The sequence below is a fragment of the Trachemys scripta genome, chromosome 3 (genome assembly GCF_013100865.1).
Source record: "Trachemys scripta elegans isolate TJP31775 chromosome 3, CAS_Tse_1.0, whole genome shotgun sequence".
Taxonomy (NCBI): domain Eukaryota; kingdom Metazoa; phylum Chordata; order Testudines; family Emydidae; genus Trachemys; species Trachemys scripta.
In genome coordinates, this window is record NC_048300.1 from 12,728,050 (window position 1) to 12,754,886 (window position 26,837).

The following is a 26,837-nucleotide window of genomic DNA, read 5'->3' on the forward strand; positions in this document are numbered from 1 at the left end:
GGGGAGAGGGATCGGAGCAGTCAGGGGACAGGGAGCAGAGGGGTTTAGATGGGTTGGGAGTTCTGGGGGGGGGCTGTCAGGGGGTGGGGAGTGGTTGGATGGGGCGTGGGAGTCCCAGGGGTCTGTCTGGGGGTGGGGGTGTGGATAAAGGTTGGGGCAGTCAGGGGACAAGAGGCAGGGAGGCTTAGATAGTCCTGGGGGGCAGTTAGGGGCAGGGGTCCCAGGAGGGGGTAGTCAGGGGACAAGGAACGGGGGGAGGGTTGGGAGGTCAGGGGGGGCGGGAAGTGGGAGGGGCAGGGGCGGGGCTAGGGCGGGGCTCCTCCCATCCTCTTTTTTGCTCGCTGAAATATGGTAACCCTAACACACCTGCCTCTTAGGTTTTGCAGAGCTCGCCACCTTCGCCCCCACCCTCAAGCCATGGGCTTTGTGCAGACTTGGGGCCAGGGATTGGGAGGGGGTCTGCAGATGAATCAGGGCACATTTAAGGGTGGCGACCCAATTTGTTCCAATGTCTGGAGTCTGGGTTTACCGTAGAGTAGCCCTGCCCAGAATATTTACTCAAGTTTAGTCTCCTTGAATGTAATAATTGCTGGAGGTGTATGCAAGAGAATACCAGTGTTACTCCTGTCATTGTAGAAACCTGCATAATTACTGGAGCAGCTTATTAAAAGCATATTCATTGGCACTGTACTCAAAATAGTCACGTAGCAATTTTTACTTAACTGATTGCGTAAAATAGTTACTTGTGATTTACCTAATTTTGGACAGTAATTTGAAGTACTGAGACATAGTGCAAGAATTGCTTTGTGTGAATTACTTCGAGGTTAGTCATGTCCAATAAATATTGTTTTTCACTCAAAGACAGTATTACAAATAAATAGATATAAGCAGAAGTCAGTAAGGGCCAGATCATTCTCTCTGTCTCCACAAATATAGAAAACTCCGCCCATGGAGTGAGCAGTGCCTCTTCCATAGAACAACTGAGCCCTCTGTGGTATCCCGCAGGAGTCCCTCTGTGAGTGCATAGCAGGAATTGAGATCCATAGAGTTTGGGGGCAGGAGAGGATGGAGTTGGGACCAGATGCTTTCATTCCAGCTGGTCCCTGGCTATCCATGCAGTTATCCTTTTAGGAGTTAATGCTGCTTCCCAGTGGATCTCTAGGGTCTGTGGGGTTGTGAAGTTCTACTCCTGGCCTACTCCAGGCCTGCCTAAACCATCCCACCTGAGGTAATAATTTCTGGAAAACTTAATGATTCTCACTGAGCTTTTATGGTCCAGTAACTTTAAATAAATCTAGGGGTCCATGTTTTGGGTAGTGGCTGAATACACCAGAAAATCTGCATGAAAGCCACAGAGTGGCAGCTTTCTGGCCCCACTGTGTGTCTCCCCCACAAACCAGTGCAGTTCTGGAATCCAGGCTCTTGAGTCACGGAGGGCCCTTGTGAGATGGGGGTAGGGTGTATTGTCTGTATGTTTCAAAGACACCAGCATGTCAAAGTCCTTTTTTTTTTATTTCATTAGGACATCACCAAACAATAAAGCATAAAAGAAAATATCAGACTTTGTCCTTAGATTTCTCTGAAGGTTCACTGGGGCTGCTTTCCAAGTCCATAGTAAAGTCTTAACTCAACTTTCTCTCTTTTTCAAAACCTAATTTCACAGTCTTGAGGTTTGTTTCTACCAAGATAAACTATTTACCAACATGCATTATGATTATATTAAACAACATGCTTTATTTTCCTGATATGTTGGTTCAGAGGAATAAGGTCTTCAGAGAAGCCATGAGACCAGAACTTACTATGGTGATGTAACTGACCCTTAACATTATCTTCTTGTTAACTATTGTATCTAAGAAAAAGTTTAGTAGCCAGAAGAACTTTGCTGAAGTCAGTTAAGCAAACAAATTTTTATAAACCTCAACTGAAGAAAAAATATGTGAAACTGTTTTCCATTCGGATGCAAAGTTGCACTTCTGCTACACAAGTTTCAAATGATGATTAATAAGAAGCAAAACTTGTACAAAAAAGCGAAGTTGTACAAAAAAAGTAACTGCTATCCTTGTAATATAAGTACTGCTATATCGTATCACACCAAAATTCTGCCTAGTCAACTATCCTGATTCTGGCCTACTCATATTATATGACTGAAAAGAAAGTGCAAACAACCCCCTAATGGCTTAACCTTCTAACACAGGAATTTTCTTATATTTTCTATCTAATTCTTTATATAGTATATCTTAATATTTTGTTTGCTTTGCTTGACAACCATTGTGTATTGAGCAGGTGTTTTAACTGAGCTGTTTACAATAATACCCAGGCCTTTAAAAAAAAAATCCTTAGTGATTACAATTCATTTAGGACCCAGCAGTGTGTATTGAGACCCTAGAATTTTTTTGTCTTCCTCTGCAGCAGGGGACATAGCTCACATGCTAGTTTGAACTAGAGTAAATGGTGGTTTTTCTGTAACTTGAAGCTTTTAAATCAAGATTTGAGGACTTCAGTAACACAGCCAGAGGTTATAGGCCTATTGCAGGAGTGGATGGGTGAAGTTCTGTGGCTTGCGACATGCTGAAGGTCAGACTAGATGATCATGATGGTCCCTTGTGGACTCAAAATCTAGGCATCATAAGGAGTTCAAATTATTTCTTCCGATGTGTGTTACCTTGCTTTTGTCAACAATGAATTTCATTTGCCAAACTCATTCGCCTACCATAGCTTTATTACATCCCAATAGAGTTCTCTACAGTTTACGGTAATCTCAACTAATCCTAAGAATTTTGTATCATCTCCAAATTTTGCCTTATGCATAGTTCAATGAAGTTCTCTGCTCAATGTGCAGCAGTGATCAAAAAAGCAAATAAAATGCTAGAGTGCATAAGGAATTATATTATCGCCTGAGATAAAGCAATTAATCCTAGTCAACCCATCTCAAAAAAAGGCATAACAGAAGTGGAGGGGGTTCAGAGACAGGTGAAAAGAATGTTTAGAGGTGTGGGAAAAAAAACTTCTTAGATAAAGAGCAATTGAAAAGATTGGAACTGTTTAACTTAGAGAGAGGCCATAATAGATGTATACAAAATCATTAACAGTATAGGGAATTAATTTCTATTCACCCCTTTCGCATAGTATAAAACCAGGAGGCCATTCTCGGAAATTAAAAGGTGAAAAATTCAAAAAGCCAGAAACTTTACCAGGTTCTTTGAATATTAACTTGTTCCTGAATAAGTAATAAGTAATATATGATGTAGTATGTTAATGTTTTATTGTAGATTTGCCTTAATAAAAAAATAAAAAAAAAACAAAAAAACAAAAGTTTTTGTCTAACAAATGCAAAATTAACCTGTGGAACTCTTTGCCAAAGGATAACATTGAGGATTAAACATTTATATGGAGAACAAGAATATCCAGTGTTGTTATAGTAACCACCTACAGCAGGATTTCTTGCACCTCTGTCTGAAACAGCTGATAGTGGCCGCTACAGGTGACAGGATATTAAATGTACCACTGATACTTATCCAGTATGGTTTTTCTTAAAATAGTTTTTGGTATGATGTGTCTCCCATGGATGATGAACTTTAATTGTGCTATAGGCGTTGTTACTTAATTGCCCAACTATCATTACTGTTTCAACAAATTCCTGTCTCTTACTTAGGACAGGTGGCTCTTAACTTGGTCCTATTGTGTGTTTCAGAACTAGCTGTTCCAACAAGCAATTGTTGAAGGTGTTGAGCAAATGCTTCTCTAAACTTTGTGCCATTGTGACATACTCTATGACCAGTACATATGTGAATAGCTGAGGCAACCCATAATTACTATTTTGGGTTAGTTTTCTCAAAATGCTCTGCCCTGCTAAGCTACCTTATCCCCACTAAATGAATTTGCCCTAGTTCTCTACCGCATTCCATGTTTTGGTGCCATTAGCCCTGTCCTAGCACACAAAAAGGCCTTGTCCTCCCAATTGTTCCTCCTCTTACACCTGGGTCCTCTGCTCCTCCCCGCCTGTGAAAATAGCAGCTGAGGCCCTGCTCTGGTCCCTTACCACCTTCTCCCCTCCCACCAGCAGTGTCTGGACAGCTCACCTCATCCCCATCTCCTTAAAGAAGCAGTAGCACTTTGGCCACTGTGGTCCTCGCCTCCCCTTCCCTTTAAAAAGAGAGATCTGGGGCTTCTAGGTAAAACTTCCACTCCTTGCCGGTGTCAAGCACACAACTTGCTGCTGGGATGGCAGGGAAATTTTGGCAGAGGTCTCACACACATGCAGAGCCCACAGTGGCTGCCTCAGCCCCACACTCCAGTAGAAGCACCAGCGCTGTGCATTTTCAGACTAGGAAGGTATCAATACATTAGCTTACACTCTATATGCATTTGTTAGGTTTTCTTTGCACTCAAGTGGTTTTTCAGAGGTGGCGGCGGTTTTGTTTTGTTTTTTAAATGAAAACTTAGGTTTTGCAGAATTGATGGCACTTGCCCAGAAAAGATTCATACTCATATGGGTGCGTGGATTTTTCCTGTCTAGTTTTTGCTATGTGTTTAGGATAGTACAACTGGAGCAAGGCTCAGACTCCTGGATTTATGTAGCACTGCACAACAAACACTGTGGAATCTTGAGTCCTAGTAAATTACTAAAGGTGGCCAGAATAAACTAACCTACTCAGCTGTCATTAAAAAGAAGAACAGGAGTACTTGTGGCACCTTAGAGACTAACAGGAGTACTTGTGGCACCTTAGAGACTAACATTGTAGAGCATTACAATCCATGATCATTGGTGCTTTGCAGTGATTCCTGCTTTGTTTAGTCTATGCATGACTCTCGGATCCCTAAGATGATGTTCAAATTATTTTGATGCCAACACAAAAATGAGATCGACAATGTGAAGGCAATAGTGGAGGTCTGTGAGTCTAAACATGTTCCTGGTGCATTAAACGCTGCTAACAGCTTTCCTCAAAATTGCTATTTTACTCTGTCAGTGACAAATGCTACCTTGAGAAGGCTTCTGTAATTTTAAATTGTCAAGACTGAGGATTGTGATGTCTATTTGCCATGCGCCAGGAACTCCAGAGATGCAGCCATTCTAGAAAAGCATATGCATCTGTTACCATTAAACTATTCTTCCACCTGTCATCTGTGCAGAATCTTGGCTCTGTTTCAGGCCTTTGCATAATACCGTGGGTGAAGCCCTGGAATCCATTGATGATTCAACCATTCCAGCCTGTTATGTAGTATCCGTTTTTAAATCTGTAAAAGTTTCTCCTCGAGGAAAAAGCCTTGTAAGGAGCTGCATTTTATACTAATGCATTCTCTAGCCAAGTGGAGTGTTTTGCTGAGTCAGAATGACTTAACTTCATAGAATCATAGAATATCAGGGTTGGAAGGGATCTCAGGAGGTCATCTAGTCCAACCCCCTGCTCAGAGCAGGACCAGTCCCCAACTAATCATCCCAGTGAGGGCTTTGTCAAGCTGAGCCTTAAAAACCTCTAAGGAAGGAGATTCCACCACCTCCTTAGGTAACCCATTCCAGTGCTTCACCACCCTCCTAGTGAAAAAGTTTTTCCTAATATCCAACCTAAACCTCCCGCACTGCAACTTGAGACCATTACTCCTTGTTCTGTCATCTGCTACCACTGAGAACAGTCTAGATCCGCCCTCTTTGGAACCCCCTTTCAGGTAGTTGAAGGCTGCTATCAAATCCTGCCTCATTCTTCTCTTCTGCAGACTAAACAATCCCAGTTCCCTCAGCCTCTCCTCATAAGTGATGTGCTCCAGCACCCTAATCATTTTTGTTGCCCCCTGCTGGACTCTTTCCAATTTTTCCACATCTTTCTTGTAGTGTGGGGCCCGAAACTAGACACAGTACTCCAGATGATGCCTCACCAATGCCGAATAGAGGGGATGATCACATCCATCGATCTGCTGACAATGCTCCTACTTATACAGCCCAAGATGCCGTTAGCCTTCTTGGCAACTTGCATGTAACTGAATTAGTGGACCATGCCATGTCTTTGTTGAGAATTCAGACTGTCCCCAATTACTAACTCTGAATTAGAGCATCATAAAGTGTCTGTCCATTCAGTCACATTCTGCAACTTGCCAAATCAAATGTCAACTTCTCATAAATTCCGTGTCTCATAAAACTGATATAACAATTTCCTGAATGACAGAATTTCTGGGAGACACTTTCTGAACTGAGAATAATAATGTCAATATCACACATCACGGAACTGAACAAGCTAAAGTCCTTTTGAGTGATAGGGCATAATCTGCTCCTCTCCCCCTTCCCTCCCCCCAACATTATACATTGTCAAAACACTGGGATGAATGATTAGTAGAGATGCTGCAATATCCATATTATTATTTATTATTTGTATTGCGGCAGCACCTAGGAGACCTGGTCATGGACCAGGACCCTGTTGTGCTAGGTGCTGTACAAACACAGAATAAAAGACATGCCCTGCCCCCAAAGAGATTACAATCCAAGTATAAAATAAGAGACAACAGATGGTAAAAGGTTGAGGGGGGGTACAAGGAAACAATGAGACAATATGAATCCAAAAGTCCATGTGTTCATTGGAAATAATCAGAAAATATATCCTGCAATTAGATGTTGTGAGCCATGCCAATGTTACTTTTACTTAGGCATCTCATAGGCACTCAGGGTTTGTTTGTTGATTTAGTGCATTTAGTGCATTTTCACCTGTATAAATGCTGAAACGTTGGGAAATATCTTCCTTCTTTATAAGTCTCTCTCTGCATAGTGCCCTCAATCCCTGTGTCTCCAGTGATTTTGAGGTTAGTAGTTATACTCCATGTGTTGCCTTCTCACTCCCCACTTACCTTAATTTGAGTCGGTGCTGAATTCACTGTGTGTAATGGCAGATGGAGCAGCAACTGCGTTGGTACTTCTGAATGCTCATCTCACTTTCAGGTGACATATTCTTTGACATATCAATGGCCAGCCAATGGGAGATCGAGCATAGCAGCTGAATTTTTCCCTTCTATATACTGGTTTATCTAGACAATTGGCATTGTAAGAGTTTCAGAATTTACAGTCTGATTTACAAAACAGGTGGTGTTTCTCCAGGTTTATGATCTTTCCCAAACCTCCCACATCATATGCTGTTGACTGACCCTAAAAGTTTTCCAAAGGAAATTATTTCAAGTCATGTGTGGATGTCAGGGAAGTTCCAAGCATGCTAGAGTGCCATGTTAGCTACAAATAGCAAGTAGGGATGGGTTCTATTCACCCCAAAAACCTTTGATTCAAGTTTAATTTGGTGCAGGGACATTATGTTTATAATGGTATCCACTGGGATATATAACAGATACTGTTTCTGGAATCTTGGAGAGTATGCAGGGGTAGAAGCTGAGATCCCCTTGTCCCCTTGATCCCCTGAGAGAAATCTTGAATAAGTATGTGGTGAGTGTCTACATAATCTTCCAAAGTTAATTTAATGGTAGAACATTCTCCTTAGTTCATCTATATCCTATATGATGTCTTTTCTTGTGTAGTGTTGTCTTTTGGCCTATACAACTTATCTTCCGCCTTAATATTGTCTGTGAGTATTAGGTTACCATATTTAAAAAATAAAAAAAGAGGACACTCCACGGGGCCCTGGCCCCGCCCCTTTCCCACCCCCGGCCCCACCCAAACCCCACCCCTTCCCCGCCCAACTCTGCCCATTCCCCACCCCTTCCCCAAAGTCCTTGCCCTAACTCCGCCCTCTCCCCTGAGTGCCCCGCATTCCCCCTCCTCCCTACCAGCCACGCGAAAAGGGCTGCCCGAGTGCTACCGGCTTCACAGTTTGCCGGGCAGCCCCCAGACCCTGCACCCCCGGCCGGCGCTTCCCCAGCGCAGCAGATACAGCGATCTTATTCCTGGCTGGAAAATCTCAAATCTCTCATTGTGAAGATTGCAAAGTGTTGTAAGAGAGTAGGAGGTTGCTCCTCCACCCAATGGGGTTGGTGGCAAAACTCCCATGTATTTTACTGGGAGAAGTGCCAAATTCAATATTCTATACTCGAGCATTTTCTGTAGACAGTAGCATCGTCACTCAAATAACTATTCAATATAATCAGTCCTGCTGAATACCTGTGGCGGTGTGAAAGGGAGCTGCAGTAAAACCATAGCTGTGTTGGAGTTGAAATAAGTTACAGCTCATACCAAGTCATTTACACTCAAAACAGCTTCTCTCCTGGATATATATTCTAATGACGCTTTTTGTATTTGGAACTGGTCCAAGACATTTCTAGCATGATAGTCATTCATCTCTAGGTTCATAGTATTAAGTAGAATGGTTCATGTTCAGGACACTTCTCAAGACTGGGCTACGTGGATCTGGAATAATTCTACCATATAGTAGATATGCTGGATTATCACTTGTGCTTGACTATGGAAAAGTGTTGAAATCTAAAGCAATTTGTAGAAATGACAGGTCCCAATTAATATGACAATTCCCTGTGTAAGTACTATTCACACCTGTGTGTCTGATTCCTCAGAAGGCATATGCTTTCGTGAGTTTGTACTGTGTGCCTAGAAGTTTGGCTGTAGTTTGATTAAAGTTCACTAGCATAGGGTAGTCCCATATAAAATTTGTGCTTGCGGGAAGTGCAGAGGAAGAGTTGCACAAACTTGATGCACAGAGCAAACAATTAATACTGTTCACTTAGAGTAACATTTTTCAAAATTATTGAAGGGAGATAGGCTCCTAAATCTCATTAAAACCCTCAGCAACAAGTCTTAGAACCTCACTCAGGCTCACAGTGCTCCTGCTGCAGGACTAAAACAGCAGTCCAGATGTTTGGGTTGGAGCCCGGACTCCAAGACCCTCCCCCTCAAGAGGTTTGAAATCCTGGGCTCCCGCCCAAGTCCGAACATCTACACTATTATTTTCAGCCCTGCAGTGCGAGACCAAGTCAATTGATCCGGGCTCCGATATTCACTGCCATGGGTCTTTTTTTGCTGTGTTGATGTATGGGTTAGGCTCCTAAGTCACTTGGGCATTTCTGGAAAATTTTACTAGTCTATATAGGCTGTTTCTCTATTGGGTATATGTTTTCTCTGAGCCTTCAGCAGGGACCATTCTCTTACATACAGTCGAGGGCACTGTAGACATACTGTGACCATATATGACTCTGCTTTTCATTGACTGAGCTTCGCTGTTTAGGACATGAGTCAATGATACTTTCTTGTTCCTAGTCAAAATACCTGCTGCTGTAACTCTTGTTTTGGCAACTTGTAGATACAACAGTTCTATGATCATCCCTAACTTACGCTATGTCTACACTACCGCGGGAAGTCAACCTAAGTGACACTGCTCCAGCTATGTTAATAACGCAGCTGGAGTTGACGTAGCTTAGGTCGACTTACTGCAGTGACTACACCACGCTGGGTCAATGGGAGATGCTCTCCCATCAACTTAACTTACTCCTCTCGTTCCCAGTGGAGTACCAGAGTCAACCGGAGAGCGTTCTGCCATCGATTTAGCGGGTCTTCACTAGACCCGCTAAATCAACCCCAGGTGCATCAATCGCAGCAGCGTTGATTCCGCGGTAGTGTATAGCCTTAGTAACAGTATTCCTGTTAAAGAGTCTGGCATATCTGATCTGAACTGACATCCTGGATGATTGTATCAGAAATGATTCCATGTCATTACAGTACAGGATACCCTATCTCTTAAGCAGTACTAGTGGAGATCAATGGAAGCATATGGAGCTGTGTCAATAACACTTTTAATCATTGGGTCTTCTGATTGAAGTTATTTCAGGTTTTTTGTTTTGTTTTCTTTTGCTTTCAAGGAGGATAATGCCTGATCATGTAAGATTCAGACTTACAATCCCTACTTGTTGTGGAACTAAACTATTTCTTAAGGATATCAAGGAATAGGTTTCTAGGGAAGGTATTGGGTGCGGCCTTTGTCCTAGAAAGTTTAAGTAGATCCACATCAAATTCCTTGAGACTCAATCTGCATCTTGATGGTTTTCCTTACAGGACAGAACTATCATCAGCCACTTGAGACAGTGATGAGCAATAAATGTTTTCCTTTAGTGCTAGGGAGAAAATGTCCATCTAAGCCCCAGGTATTCTGCCTCTGACTGAGAAAGCTCACTCTAGATAGCATTTGGATTACATCGGTAATAATCACTGTCTTCTCATCAGCCTTCTGCCATAGGAATGCACTGTCATAGGTGTCTGTGTGCATTTGGAATGGCTTCTTGAAATCTGTGAAATTCTGAACAGATGTAGAAATCATGTGATTTATTGTTTTCATCAAATATTTCTTGATGTTGCATATCCCTCTTGAATTCTGTTTTCTCCCTACTAAAAGCTACAGATAGATCAACCAGATTCACATAGTCTTTGATCAATTTCCTATAATAACCATTAAATCCCAGCTATTAGCAGATCTACATTATATCCCTCAGTTGAGGGAAATTAGAGAGTTTCATCTTTTTTGGGATCAGATTTTATCCCTTCTAAACAAGACATGGTTTGCAGAGAGCTCTTTTTCTCATCTACATAAATGACACTAGAGTTGTGATAACCAGTCCTGTTTCCTTCAGTATGAGGAGGTCCCATTGCTTCTGCAAATGCTGACCAAACATTGTAGAACCTACAACCAAATAGGCAAATGAGAGGGGATTTTTAAACCAGGTATGCCAATACAACGTTCATTAGATTATTAAAGGTGCTGGGAACATTTCAAAGTCCATGAGCATAACATTGAAATGATAATGCCCTGCTTGTAAGATAAGTACTGTATTATCTCTTAACTCTCCATGTATAGCTACATGCCAATAGCCATGCAGGAGGTCTAGCATCAATTAAGGAAAAATGATTTGCAATAGCAAGTCCAGGCCATAATCCACTTCATGACTAAAATAAGCCTCCTTTAACCATTATTTTGTTATGTGTTCCAGCGTCAGTGCAGTAGTTTTGCTCTTTCCTTGTTGAATTACTAATATTGGTGTTGCACAGAGGCTATTAAAGGGTTCAATTAGGTAGTGATGCTGTCTTTAAGTAATCTGTGTCTATTATCTTCAGCCAAGCTGATGAAGCCCTATAAGATTGGTGTTGCCTGTCCTGTGTTAATTGTGTGTCACTTAAGGTGTCTCCCTCCATCCCGGACATAGGCAATGAATTCCTTCAGGGGGCAGAGCTTAGGGAACAGCCTTCATGTTGGCATCTCCCACTGGCTAACTTAGGTTTGGAACTCCCTGGCATGCTGGCTTTTGTGAATCGCAGTCTTAGGCTCTTATCTTGTCCCATTTATTGTATAGGGAGCTTAAGTGCCTAAGTCAGGCTTCATGAATGGCAGTGAATTTATAGGTCGCTGAAAGTGAGACATGGCAAAGTTCAGTGTTGCGACACCTACATGTCTTTGTGAATCTAACCCTTGGTTATTTGACTAGTAGACTGGATACTACTGGTAGCGTTTATGGGTGGCATTTAAATGCCTTGGCAGAGATGACCGAGATCCCTTGCACAGATCAATTGAAGATATCTAGTCTTCAAAGGGCAGGCTAATCCGTAGCCAGTATAGGGGGTTTCAGTTTGGTCTGGGGCAGAAGTGTTGAAAAGGCAAAGCTTGCAATAGTGTGAGAATTAGCTTCTCTGGTATTAAAGATGGTGGTGGTTCTTGGGCATTGTTTTTAATCCAAAATAAAATGACAACCCTGGTTTACAAGACCTGTTCGTAACAAGATAACACACTGTCTGCGAAAGGCAGAAATACTGACAAAATACAATGTCTCTCCTTTTTTTAAGTGTTCTTATAGGTAGGGCACATGCCACTAAAAATTGCATTCTGATCCAATAAAAAATATTTGGAAAAATGCAATTGAAATGGAAAGAAAGGGAGAGATTGCATCAATTGTGGATACTTGCTTGCCTCTGAAGTACTGTGTAGTATAAGTGTCTGACTTTAGAAAGTTTTTTTTTTATATATGGGGTAGCTGCTCCCATGAATTACCCAAGGCTTGTGGGGAGAAATTCAGGTTTGTTGTAGGGGAGTTGTGAATGTAGCTCTTTTACCTCTGTCATTTTGAAAAGGCTTGCAAACACCAAGAGTTTTGTGATTGTCATGTAATCACCAGTGAGATTTTTTTAAAGTTACACAACATGTTCTCTGTCTTTCATAAGCGTCAGAAGTTTCAAAACATATGAGGGATGGGTATAGCATCAAGTGATTCTGCAGACACCTGCAGTTGAGGGCATTGGGTGGGGTGAGTGAGAGAGAAGAAATTGTTAGAGTCCAGCAGTTCTTACTCTGAAAGGGAATCAAGTGAACTTTGCTCTGCTGTGTGAGGCATGGGTAAATAAAGTGAGAAATGCAAAATGAAAGTAGGCGGGAAGGAATTAAGGCTTGTCTACACGGCATCAGCAAAGTGCACTGTAGAGGGATGTGATTTGCAAAGAGCATTAACGTGATCTGCTCTCACTGCCTCAGGTAGACTCTGCTGGCACACTCTAAAAGGTATCCAGTTTCAAACAGGACTACATTTACATGAATGAAGTAGCGTTTAGAGTGCGCCAGCAGGGACTACATGGGGCAGTTGGAGCACAGCACGTTAGTGCACTTTACAAATCACTCCCCTCTGGCATGGCTTGCCGCACCATGTAGACAAGCCCGTGTTGACAGCTTTCTAATTCTACAAGCCTTGCTGTGTTCATACGTTTAAGAAAAGGTTTCATAGCTCTGCACTTGTCTAATGCCTGTACTATAATGTTTCTTTGAGACTATACTCGCGGCAAAGAATAGTGTGAAACTATTGAATGAGGGCCAGATCCTCAGCTTTAAAGGAGGTAGGCTGATTTACACCAGCTGAGGACCTGGCCTGAATTTTTAGCTATGAAGTCCTTTGTGTGTGTATGTGTGTGATACAAGCCAGGCGGGATAAATCCAACCCCAGCATTACTAGTGGTGCGTGGGGCCCACAGTTCAGTGCGCTCTGCAGGAGCCACTACGGCTGTATCAAGAGAAAAGATTAAGACTGCAAGCGTTGCCCTTTTCCCTCTGCGTCTGACTGGCATTTGGGTTGGGGACAATGAAAAAGAAAGTAGAGGATTCCGGATGAGAGAGCAGGGGACCTGCAGATCTGGGGAATGCTGCAAAATCATTGTCGGAATCTCCTATCGCTGCCCAAGTGGCTGGAGATGCCTTTGAAGATACTTACCTGCCATTTGTATGTTTTACATTTCTCCCCAACCCCAACTACCACAGTGGCCCTTGGAACAGAAGGCCATAAGAGCTTGGGGAAGACAATGTTCCTGGCTGATGTCCAACTTAACTACCTGGCATCACAGCCCTATTGATTTCAAGTAATGTCTCGGTTGGAGCCCTTCATGGCATGTAGCCATTTGAACAGTGCTTGTTTGACCAGCAAGAATGGGATTCCAAGGAATGGATAGTAAAGGGCACCCGCTGCCCAGTGGATTGCCAGATGTTCTTTTCCACTACAGAGTATGTAATCTCTCTGGGTAGGAGCTCTCTAGTCAGAAAAAAGGACCAGAATTCTTGTGACAAGACTGCTTGGGCTCTCTGAGGTATGCCTGTCTATAAAACAATCTCTTGCTCAGAGTGCAGACTGCACAAGATAAGTAGAAGAGATGGGATCTTTTTCATTTCTTCAAAGCTCTGATCTCATGGAAGCAACAGTGGACTTGCTGGGGGCAGAATTCTTTATTGAATTAGTGAAGGGTGTTGTGATGGAGGCAAATGAGAAACAAATTGCCACTAAAACCCCACCCCCACTGAGGAACGACTGCCCTGGGTCATTTGTCCTCTGGGTTGGCGCTTTAGCCAGTGTGTTCTCTACCAGTGGCTAAATATTCCCATTTCCTACTAGATCATTTCTCCTAGGTTTTTTCTCTTTCTTATTTTTGTGATTGTGGTCAGGCCACCTTGGAGATGGCTCAATCTTGGAGGGACCCAGACTAGTATGAAGCAGTGGAGTTGCAGCACAGAGGAAGAGAATTGGAGATGTGAAAAGCTGCATGACATTGGATCTGACCTGCCACACTACACAAGTTTTAAATATAATCCCACAGCTGTGGGTGAAGGAGAGGACGGCTCCTTCAAAGCTGCTACCCTTGTGTCCCTGCTCTGGGATTTAAGGTGACAATAATAGAAATATGTTTTCACTTAGATCAGCTGTGCACATCATGTAGCTCACAAACTGCCTCACCTTATTTTGTGGTAGGTTTTATCAATGTCAGGACATGGCATGGAGATCTCCATTGGTGTTGCAAAGGCTGACCTTCATGGTTGGAGGCCAAACCTCAGTACTCATCCTTTAATTTTCACACAGTTAATCACAATGTGCAGCTGACCCACTTATGTGACCACACTGGAGTGGATGGTACCATGGTACAATAGCTTCAACCATCACAAGAGAGCTACAAAAATTATTCTGTTTGATTACTGTTGAGAACTGCAATGCAGTAAATGAGCCAGTTCTGAATGAGTCAATATTGGCAAAATGTGTAATCCTGGATGAGGAACAAATAAACCCATCTCAAAGACTGATACAATAAATACTTTACATACATTGAAGAATGCAGAACACTTTGCAACATTTAAACCCGACAGAGAGGGAATGTGTTTGTTTGTTTTTTTTAAATCTTCCAGTTCACTAAACATTTTTGAAGCTTGTAGTGGTGGGGCGGTTGTCCCTCTCCCTCTGGGTTGGAGGGAGGCCACACTGTCTCACTTCGTCATCAGGGCCTCCATCTCGCATCAGGGGGATCAGCGTCGGCATTAGCATCCTGACCACTTTAACGGGTTGTGCAGCCAACCGTCTAGGGCCCTTGGATGTTTCAAGCAGGGGCTGCACCCACCTTAGTCTATGGCCTTGGGGCCCTTGGGGCAAGGGCTCGGGCCAACACCAGCATTAAGTAGCTCCAAGCCCTTTGGCCCAGGTCAGAGCGACCCTACCAGTCAATTAGCACTGGCCTATGGAGGCAGAGACACTGCAAACCCAGTAGTCAATCAGTTCTGGGCTCTTGTAGCAGAGCCAGAGGAAACCCCACAGGTAGGACATCCTGGCTCCAGCAGACAACCGACGGGCACAGGCCACTGGGCCTGGTGAGGGGAGGCTGCCACCCCAGGGGTGGGGTGGCTGGTGGGGTCCGGGCCTACCCTACTCTATCAGATCCCAACCCAGAGCCCTAACAGTGGTGGAGTGGTCTGCCACTGGGTCAGCAGGGATCCCAATTGTAACATATTGGCCATGCCTCAGGCGAAACTGCAGCCAGTCTAAGGTCGACTGTCTCTGGGCCACTTCCTCCCCTCCCCTTGGGGTGTACATGGAACAGCAGGGCGTCCTCCGCCTCCTCTGGGTAGGTGGCCTGTAGCAGTCCTGGCAGGTCCGTGGCAGGAACGGGCTCCCCAGCGGGCAGGACATCACTGGGTTCAGCAGCAGATCAGCAACCGGGAGCGAGCAGAATTCGGCTGCCTCCTTTGGTGTCTCAGCCCCAACTGAGCGGGAGGCCCTGCCCTTTATACTTCCTGTCCCAGTGATGTACTTCCGGTGGGAGGAGCGAGGCAGGCCTGGCTCCGCCCACTTGTGCACGGAGGGTGGTTCCTCCCCTTCTCTCACACCGCCTCACTACATGCTAGATATTCTTCTGAATTTCCATATTCTTAGCAGCACAGATAGACGCTGTAGGTATTGATAAGATCCATATTTCTGATCATGTTTCTACATCAATTTTGATTAGTATTGATTTAGCCTGTCAAACCTTCATCTTGGATGTTTAGTCATTCAGTGACTTGTGACCCAAAATTTGTTACATTTATAAACAAAGGGTTTATAATAAGGTTACAATCCAATATGAGGTAGAGACAAATTCCTCAAGAGCAAATCAGGGTTTGTGTGTGTATATAAAATATATGTGTATGTGTATATAGCTAGAATTCATTCTCTCTCTCTTTCAAGTAAAAATTATAAAATTTTCATAAATAAAATTGAGCATCAGCAGCATTAGCACCATTATTGATTTTTGCCCTTTCTGTTATTTTTTTTAAGTGGATCTATGCATTGCTCTTGGTGCCTGCAAAGCCTTCAATCAGTGTCCAGTGGACACTGTCCAGTGTCCAGTGGACACTTTTCTATACACAGGAAAAAATTTAATTTTATTACATGGACACAAATAACAGCTCTTGATTTCAACATTGGCATATTCTGCAATCTCAATTTTGTAAGCTAACTCAAGGTACAAGCCTAAGTTACCCCCTTTCCTGTTATTGCTTGTCTTATTCCTAGAACCTGTCACAATGACTACAGCATAAGAAGTAATCCTCCTTAAATTTAGGATTTGCTGGGTCTAATGCTGTGGTGATATACCTCTGCTACTCTATAGGAAGAGATTGTGTCTAAAAGCCTGAGATCTTGAAGCAAATTATTTTTGGTTTTAAGGCCAGCTGAAATGTTTTAATCACAAATTCTTATTTTGCATTTTCAGAAAAATGGCATCTCAAATGGAGGGCTCTACAAAAGGCCGTTTAATGAACACTTTGAACAAGCACCAATGTATGTTGCTGTTTTGACTTATTTGGGCTTTGGCGTTGGAACAATATTTGGCTACCTGCGAGATTTTATGAGAGCCTGTGGATTAGAAAGATGTAACCTTGCTGCAGAAAGAGAAGAACAAAAAGTATGTATGAAAAAAGTTTGTGTATTGTGTTAAGGGCTTTCCCTTCGCTCTCTCCTGGTTCTTGTCATGCAGACAGGAAGCAGAAGACCAGAAATCTGAAGTGCAGACAATGAGATGTTTATTGGGGTTAATCAAGCAAGGATATCCATAGCTCTGTATGCCGCAGAGTCTCTGTTTTTCCCACCTCCTCCTCCTTCCCAGGCTTAATTATACCTATAATTAGGGTGACCAGACAGCAAATGTGAAAAATCGGGACCAGGGTGGGGTAATAGGAGCCTATATAAGAAAAAGACCCCAAAATCGGGACTGTCCCTATAAAATCGGGACATCTGGTCACCCTACCTGTAATGCATGTGTAACCCACACACCTCCTGGGTGTGGTGTTCTGTCCCATCTAGTGACACCGAGAGATAGAGATAAAATGAGTCTGCCTACTTGTAATGCCGACAGACCCTGGTTGTCAGCGAGTGGGATTGAACCGGGGACCTCTGGAGCTGAAAGCAGGAGCCTCTACCACATGAGCTAAAAGCCAATTGGCAGTTAGCTAAGGCTGTAGAGCAGACATGTTTTCTTTCTCTCTCTAAGTGGTCTCAGTGCCACTAGATGGGACAGAACACCACACCCAGGGTGTGTGTGGATTACACATGCCCCTGGTCCCACCCCTTACAATTTATGGTCATGTTCCGTTTTGGTGGGTCGTGAGTCTGGGGGCTTTGGTACCACTTCTTTTGTATCCCATGGGAAAAGTAGGGAGTAAGGTTGTGTTCTGGCCAAGGTCAGGCTTTTCTTTGGCTTTTAGTGTGTCGTATGCCTCCCCTGCCCCAACCCCCTTGTCCCTCCCAACTGGTTGCTTGACCTTGCCTCAAGACAGGAGTCGAGGCGGTCTCCAAGTGTACGTTCATATATTTATCTCCTGGCATACCCAGCAACACTTTAGCTCTGTTTCTTATCTTTTCTCATTACACTAACAAACCCATCTGGCTGGCCTCTCCAGGAGCTGGGTTTCCTCTTCTATCTGTCCAAAAGGAAATTTTGTTAGTAACAGCCCATAATAGTAAAAGGAGAGAGAGGTGACAATTTGCAGAATCAAGAGCTTTATATTTGCTTGAAAGCTACAATATGTCCTGAAAGAACAAAGCTCAGGCATGTGGTATTCTTTAGCTTAGTCATCAACATTTTTAACCTAAGAATATGTATTTTAAAAAACTCTTTGCAGACTGCTATTTTAAGAGAGTGACTTGTTTTCTTCCTATAAACACAGAGATAGTAAATACAAATGAAGTTCACACATAGGTAGCCATCAAGCAGAAAATAAGCTGTGATACCAAAATATAAAACCCTGATTTATAACAATTGTTGGAAACTGGAGCATTGTTCCTGGATAATTTGGGGATTGCTGTTGCCCTAATTCTGTTATGCTAACACGTGCATAAATGATGCCCTGAAGAGTTTTTGGGAATACACTGGAGTACTGTTGATATACAGCATACAATAATGACAATATTATGATACTATCCCCTTTTAAAATGGAGACCATTGTCGTGCTGCCCTCTCGCTACTCCACAGAGAGTATTTTGGCAGATTCCCATCCCAGAGTGTGTGTTTGCCAAGTAAATCATAAATTAGTCTGATTCTTCTGCTCCAGCTACAAAACAAAAACAGTTTGCCTTAGATGCCTGCTTCGATCTCCTCTGACAGGTCTGCTTTAAATTGACCATATCCGTATCGAATACCAGTCTGTCTGATACTGATCCAGACAATTTAAAGCAGACCTGCCAGAGGAAGTGGAAGCATGAATGATCCCAAGCAGCTATCGATGATCAATTCATGCTTGATCCCTTAGATTCCCATGGGGACACTATTTCTAACAATCTGAGCAGCTTTCAAATATGGGCCATATATATCACAAACGTTTCCTTCTTCACCTGTCCCCACTCCAAAATTACATTGGTCTGAGGGCCAGGACTGACCAGTTCATTTTTGGATTGGTGTGCATGATCAGGGCTAGAAATAAGTGAGGGATCCTCATATTCCAACGAGACACCCAAGAATTGCTTCTTTCCCTGGTAGGCTCAAGATATGGGACCCTAAAGTCACGGCATTGTGATACACAGAAAAGCTATTTTATAATCATTTGTATGGATTCTAAAATTGATTAGTTTATAATTTCCTTCTCCTGCTGAGCCTTCTGTAGTTTGAGTCAAGGGACATGGAGCTATAGGAGGAGAGATACAAAAAAAGAATACCAACTCCATTCAAAAAATCTGGAAGATGGTACTGTTCCTAAAATAGGGAGCGGGATGTTTTTGTTTTTGTAGGTTTTTTTAAAGGAGCATAAGCTACATAATGAAGTAGCAGGATATAAAGATTTCATTATCACACTTTTGATATGTCCTCTGTGATTTGGTCACTTGTGAATAATGATGATCCTAAACTTTCCAATAAAACCTTTTTACCACACCATTGTATATTCTGCTAATTCTCGTATTTCATATGTATATATTTGCTAACTGGTATGACTGTGATGCAACATATATATAATCCATGGTTAAGTATTTGTCAACCAAAGTCAATGCCCTACAAGAAGAAGGCATGTATAAACTGAGGTGGGAACTTCTAGTCTAGGCTGAAAATATCCAACATTGTAGGTTTTCAGGTTATATCTAATTAACCTGTTTTCTTATGGATTATGATGGGCTTTTTATCCCACATTTGCTAGCAGCTCTGCATTATAATGAAACTCTCCATTTTCAAAGTAACTTTCACAGTGTGTATCTGGCATGATGGCTCCTCCTGGTATGAGCTTTCAGAAGATTGGGCCCTTTCATGAGTTCTCTGCTACTTGCCAGGCAGAAATAAATGGGCCATACATGGTAATCTAGGGTAATTAAGCAAATCTGCAAATGTGGGAGTTTATATATGGCACAGGAACACTAGGCTTGTACTACTACCAGTTTCTTAATGAATTAGTCTGTCTTTTTAATTTAAATAAATAAAGGACATAAGATGGTGACTTTCCTAGAAATGTAACCCTGTACGTGTTTTCAAACCAGGATTTTGTGCCACTTTATCAAGATTTTGAGAACTTTTATACAAGAAACCTCTACATGAGAATACGAGATAACTGGAACCGTCCAATCTGCAGCGTCCCAGGGCCACAGTTTGACCTGATGGAACGTGTTACAGATGATTTCAACTGGACATTTAGGTGGGTCAGGCTACAGGTAGCAAGCAACAGCTTTTTAGCCAGGAAAGTAGAAAACTATAATGGGAATATAAGTATGCAGAATGTAATTTCTCACGTTGGAATATGGCAACAGAACAAAACTTGATGGGTAAATATTATTTGTTTATTTATATATTGCCCCCGTCTCTAAAATCTGCTTTAAATGTAGGTTACATTTCTGACCCATCTACAAAGGGCAAACAACAGCATTTAACACTTCAGTCATTAAAGTCAGTGGTTCTACACCAGCTGAAGATCGAGCACTGCGCTTCTAAACACTGTTTGGGCAGGCAGTATGGAAGGAGGCCAAATTATGTTGCAAATGGGCTTTTTTAAAAAAATTGCTTTAACCCAGGTAAAAACCTAAAAGAGATTTAAAGGCATTTATAACACAGTTTGGACCCATCCACACTGCTCAGCCACACTCTCTTATAACCCAGTTTGGTTTAAACCTTTCTTAAGCACAGTTGTGAACGATGATTGCTTGTGCTGTGTAGATGAGACTTCTGAATTACACACAAGGATCTGCCCCAATTCTTTGGTATTGAGTTTCAAGCTTGGAACCTAAGGCTTTATATACTCTCAACGTCATTCTATTGAAATTGAGGTAGACAAGCACTATAGTGAAAGCGTATGTAGTGTCCCTGTTTACACTATGGTTGCTGAAATATTTTGAAAAAGTAAATGCACGTATTGGAAAGACATGGGAGTGTTGCAGCATGTGGGTTTTATGGATTATTTTTCAGATTATTGAAATTACATTGAAATATCTCCTTATTTTTTCCAATGTATGATGCACGGTTGTTCCTCTGGTAATGGCTCTCAACACAACTTGATGGAAGCCATGCCTCTGATGGTCCAACAGAGTCTGGAAGTGGATAAGCACATGTCAAATGTACATTGTTCCTCCTGAACAATCCTAAGGCAATTTTGAAACAATATATACAGGCATTGTTTCACTCGACCCTGAAATGCAGTCACCTGTAGGATGGAACATTGTGGCAAACATTGTGTGTAAGCAAACAGTTCTTCTTCGAGTTATGGGCCTTGTATGTATTCCACACATGGGTGCACACGCAGTGTCTGTTGACCCACACATGCGCGGTACATCTCCTCATGCTCCCGACTGAAGGTATATGGAACAGTACCAGGCAATGCCACTCCAGTTCCCTCTTACTGCCACATGGCCTGAGTTGGAACCCCTGATACTCCTTCGCTCTTACCAGATGAGACTTGGCTTTCTCTACTGTAAATAATTTAGACTTAATTTTACTCTATAGCTTAGTTAGGATAATTAATATAGTTGATATAGTTGTAGTATAGTTTGTAGTTTAGTAGAACCGCTCCCCAGTCGGGGGACTCAACCCCTCAACACTGATGGATTATGTCTAAGATCCCAGGCTTCAAGAACTGCGTCTCCTGCCCTCTTTCCTATTTTATTAGTGATGGTGCCTATACTGCCTGAGAGAAGCACACATCTCGGCAAAGTGTACCATCTGTAAGTCCTTCCCGCCCAGAACCAGAAAGGCTTGTGAGCTCCATCTCTGCAAATTCCTGATGGAAGAGGCGATGAGGCCCTGGATGCACTCAGATCCTGGCCAGGGAGACTCCCTCTGTACAACAGCCTCCACAACCCGGCAGTGCCCCTCCAAGCACAAACCATGGTGTGTAACCGCCAACACTGAAAAGTAAGGACAAGTCCCACCATGAGAGCAAAAAACACTCTCATGGGCACAAGAGCAGATCCCTGCAGCATACTGCTCATAAGAGATGCATTCCCTCCTCAAGTTATGCCAAGTTGGGTGAGATGTCACGCCCGGACCCCGCGGAACCAGTGCCAAAGACACACACACACACACACCCCATCTGAGGATAAGGCAAAGAAGAAGCAGGACCCATCAGTAATGCCAGTACAAGGACTCTTAAAGTGCCCGTCTATGAGTGCGGCTTCGGATACTCCGATGGTGCCGTTCAACATCATGCAGACAGAACAGGTCTGACTATGGAATCAGGTCCCTCCAAAGTCTCCATGGGCACCCCGCTGACACCCAGACATACAAAAACATTCTTATCTCCATTTTCATCGGCGAGTCTGCAATTCCACATAGTGAACTGTCAGGCTCTGCTAGCTAAGTACAATTTTTACATATATGGCAGGCTAGCAGAGTTTAAGGACAAGCTTCCTGTGGAAGACCAGGCCCTAATAGACAAGTGTATACTGGTGGTGAAGGTCGCCCTCCAGGCAGCGGTGGCGGCAGCTGAAACTGTTTCCCTCTCCTTAGCCACTGGACTTGTGATGCACAGGGATTCATTGCTTCAGTTGTCTGGGTTCCTTTGGGAGGTCCAGAAGACCACCCTTTGGACAAAGCCAATCTCTTCAATGCCAAAACAGATGAATCCCTGCACTTCCTGAAGGACTCATGCTCCACTCTACGCTCTTTGGGAATCTACACCACAGCCCCTACATGGAATTACCAGCTGCAGCCTTTCAGATACCATCCACCGGCTGCCTATCTGCCCTATTACCAGCAGCCACCGGAACCCCCTTGAAAACAACTGAGGTTCCAGAGGCCCCACTTCCCAGCTCCGACCACTACCATCTCCTTGACCTTATCTCAGCCACAGGCCATTTTGGACATGCAGGTCAACACCCTCAAACCACTATGAATGCTAACCGCTTCATTCTCAGCATCTTCAGTGTCCGCCTTGCCCATTTTGCCCACAGTTGAGGCAAGATTACCATGGACAGTTGAATACTGAAGATCATCCATCAAAGATGCTCCATAGAGTTTGTCTCCTTCCCGCCTCATCCCTCTCTGCCCCCCGACCCCCTTCAGGGAATCTCTCCCACCAATTGATTACTCGGCAGGAAACTGACTTCCTGCTCCGCAAGGGTGTGATAGAGGGCATTCCCCCACAACCCCAAGGGAAAGGATTCTATTCACCATGTTTCCTCATCCTGAAAAAAGGCATAGGGTGGAGACCCATCCTGGACCTTCATCAGCTAAATTACATTCATCAGGAAGCTGAAATTCTGCATGATCATGTTGACATCGATTTCCTCTCTCCACGAGGAAGCTTGGTTCCCGGCTCTTGACATGAAATTGCATACCTCAGTATAGACATCCATCTGTTCCACAGGAAATTCCTTTGTTTCAAGGTGGGACATTGACACTTCCAGTTTTGTTTTCTTCCCTTCAGCATAGTGGGTGCCACAGATCTTTACAAAGGTATTAATGCTCATAGCGGCTCAAATGAGACACCAGGGTCACACCGTATTCCCTTACCTGGACAATTTGTTTCTAGTGAGACAATCATGACAAGAAGTTGTCTCCATGACTCAATCTCTTCAAAGACTTTTGGCCTCCCTAGGAATCTGCATGAATGAAGACAAGTCCATTTTGTCACCTACGCAGATTTATAAATTTTATAGAGATGAGACTGGACTTGGTTGCTGTGTGGGCCTTCCTCCTGGCAGAAGGCTTTGCCACAATGAGCTCCCTAAATGCCTACATCTGCCGCAAGCCCCACATGACAGTCCACCAATGCCTCTCCCTTTGGGGCACATGGCAGCCTGTACCTACCTGATGCCCTTTACAAGACTCCAAATGCAGTGACTACAGACTCGGCTCCTCCTGACCTATAAGCCAAACAGGGACCACATCGTATCCAGAGTCATTGTCCCCTTGGACGTTCTGACCCCTCTTGCTTGGTGATCCAGTCCATCCAAGGTCATGAGTGGGACTCCCTTCAGCCCTCCCACTCCGAAGGCCACCATCATGATGGAGACCTCCTTTATGGGATGGGTTGCCCACCTGGACCACCAAACAATGCAGGGCATGTGGACACCATGGGAAGCCAGGAAACACACACATGTCCTGGAGCTCAGGGCAGTCTGCCTAATCTTCAAAGCTTTTCTTCCCCTCTTATGTGCTCTCCACATACAAATCCTTTTAGACAACATTGCCAAAGTGGCATATATCAACAAACAAGGAGGGGGTGTATCTCGCTCCCTCTGCTCAGAGTTGGTCAGACTGTGGAATTGGTGCAATAGAAACTGGATGACCTTAAAGGCTGTATATCTCCTGGGCACCCAGAATTCCCTGGCAGACACACTGAGCAGGACTTTCCACATTGATCCCGAATGGGAACTCCAGGACACATTACTGACCAACCTCTACAACTGGGATCTCTTCAAGTCATATGCAAATTGGAAGCGCCCCCTGTATTGCTCCAGGGGCACTGTGGGAAGAGACTTTCAGGGCAATGCTCTCCTGCTCCCATGGATAGGCCACCTCCAATATGCTTCCTCCTCCCCCCCTCCCCCATTCCCCTGTTGCTTCAGGTTCTCAGGTGCATCGGGACAGAGCCACCATCATCCTCACAGCACCCTACCCTCCCTGACCATTCTGGTTCACAGACCTCATGAAGCTCTCCACCCATGCACCAATCAGGCTCCGGTTATCCCCAGATCTTCTCACACAATATCAGGGCAGGTTCAAACATCCCTGCCTGGCTGTACTTCACCTCACACCCTGGTGTTTGGATGGGCATCTGACATAGAGCAGATCCACGCCAGTCCAACAGATCCATAACCAGAGCAGAAAAGAATCAACCAAAACATGCTATCAAGCAAAGTGGTTTTGCTTCCTGGAGTGAGTCTGCCACCACCACCATTCACCAGACAGGGTGACCATTCTGGTCATCCTAGATTACTTCCTTGCCCTAAAAACATTGGGTTTAGCTCTCCGCTCTATTGATGTACATCTTGGTGGCCTTCCTTCCCCCAGTGGACAGATGCTCCATCTTTACATACCCTACGATGGTACGATTCATGAAAGGCCTGCTCAAAACCTTCCGACCATTCACCAAATCCACACCTCAGAGAGACTTTAACCTCGTCCTCTCAGGCCTCATGAGACTACCTTTCGAACCATGGCCCACCTGTTCATAAAAGTGGCATTCCAAGTTGGGTCCAAAGGATTAGTAATCTAGCAGCCATGATGGCTGGCCCTCCCTCCATGGTATTCCATAAGGACAAAGTTTCCTTGAGACTACACCCCAAATTTCTCCCTAAGATTATGTCAGAATTCCATCTCAACCAATCTATCCATTTGCCTGTGTTCTGCCCAAAACCACACACCTACCCTACAGACAAGAGACTACACTCCCTCAATGTCAGTTGGGCCCTGGCATTCTACCTACAAAGAACTAACCCTTGCAAAAGTCTCCATCACTCTTCGTAGCCCTGGCAAAAATATCAAGGGGCCAAACCATATCCTGACAGAGGATCTCCAAGTGGGTCTCAGGCTGCATACTGGAATGCTACAAGATATCAAACCTCTCCTCTCCTGGGAGCGTTACAGCTTGCTCTCAGGGGCGTTACAGTTCTACATGGGCACAAGCCACTTCCTCCGCTTCGTTAGCTGACATTCTGTGGCAAGACATCTGCAAAGACACAGCATGTTATTCCATACACATATTCACAATGCACTACGCCCTCGACCATGCAGTAGCTGCAAACAAAGCCGTGGGATTAGCTGTATTGCAAATGGCTCTGCCAGTAGTCTCCTTGCATCCACCACCATACTGATCACAAGTCACCCACGTATGGAATCATTCGAAGAAGAAGAGTAGGAGGTTACTTACTGTAATTGGAGGTCCTTTGAGATATGTGTTCCCTATCTGTGTCCACTACTTGTCCTCCATCCCCTCTGCTTGGGACTTGACCACATTGCAGTAAGAGTAGGAACGGGAGTGGTATCGACCCACACTGTCCCTTATACCTCTGGTCGGGAGCACCAGGAGGCATACTGCACATGTGCGGGCCAAAAGACACTGCTTGGAAAAAACTTCCAGATTCAATCACAGGGCGCACATGCGCACCCACATGTAGAACTCAGATAGTGACCACACATCTCGAAGAACCTCCAGTTACAGTAAGTGACCTCCTCTTTTGACCCAGTTAAATAAAAAACAATTGGAAACTATAAATAGGACTATAAGTATACAGAATGTAATTTCCCAAATTGGAATATGGCAATAGAATCAAACTTGATGGATAAATATTTATTTATTTATTTATTGCCTCCTTCTTTAAAATCTGCTTTAATTGTAGGTTTACTGGAAGAACTATCAAGGATGTAATCAACATGGGCTCTTATAACTACCTCGGCTTTGCAGAAACAGATGCTAATGCTTTGAAAACAGTGGCAGATGTATTACAGAACTATGGGACAGGAGTATGCAGTACCAGGCAGGAAATGGGTAAGTGGAGTAAACTGCTAAATTGCTGCTATGGTTTCTATTGCTAGATGGGACGTTTTACAGATGCCATGATGAAACTGGATACTTGTAAGATTCTATGCTTGTTAACTATTTCTTGCTTGGCTATTAAAAGGAATGTTAATTTTCAATACTATGTAATTATTAAAAAGCTTGAGTCAATTTTTGTCCCATGTGCTAGCTTGCCATCCAAGAAAGGTGCATCTGTCTCCATCTGAAAGCAACTCCAATTGCATTGCTGTGCAGAAGCTCTTTCCTTGTGGAGGAATAGTCTTCTGGAACTCTTCTATGTATGATGCGGGTAGTGCAAAAACATAGAACTCCGGCATGCTAGCCTTACACATTTCTGCTGTCAGCTACTGGTGATTGCAAAGAGAGCTTGTAGTGTCTTTTCAAAGCTGTTTTGACTAATTTGGGTAGCTTACATAACTTTACATATTACAACTTGCAAGTCTCCAGAGTTTTTGGTTATCAGTTGTTGTTGTCTCCTTTGGAGATCTCTGTTAATGGTCATAGTTATCATACTAAAAAGTTTGGACAGAACTTTATGAAACCTGACTAGCAGTGTGTGTTCATGGGAGCCTGAAATCTCTTGATCTGCTCAATGTTCCTGCTGATTATGAAATGGTCAGGAATTTTCTATCAGAATATTTTTCAATGGAAAATACCTTTTTT

The 26,837-nt window shown here is 43.6% G+C and overlaps 1 protein-coding gene across 1 annotated transcript in view; it reads left to right on the top strand.

Moving 5' to 3' along the window:
• Positions 1 to 26,837, top strand: part of SPTLC3 (serine palmitoyltransferase long chain base subunit 3) — a 120,459-nt gene that overhangs the window by 29,453 nt on the left and 64,169 nt on the right. Inside the window, exons 2-4 of the mRNA XM_034764137.1 lie at positions 16,460 to 16,651; positions 19,705 to 19,859; positions 25,996 to 26,144. Coding sequence (XP_034620028.1) covers positions 16,460 to 16,651; positions 19,705 to 19,859; positions 25,996 to 26,144 — 496 coding nt within the window. The remainder of the gene's footprint in view (positions 1 to 16,459; positions 16,652 to 19,704; positions 19,860 to 25,995; positions 26,145 to 26,837) is intronic.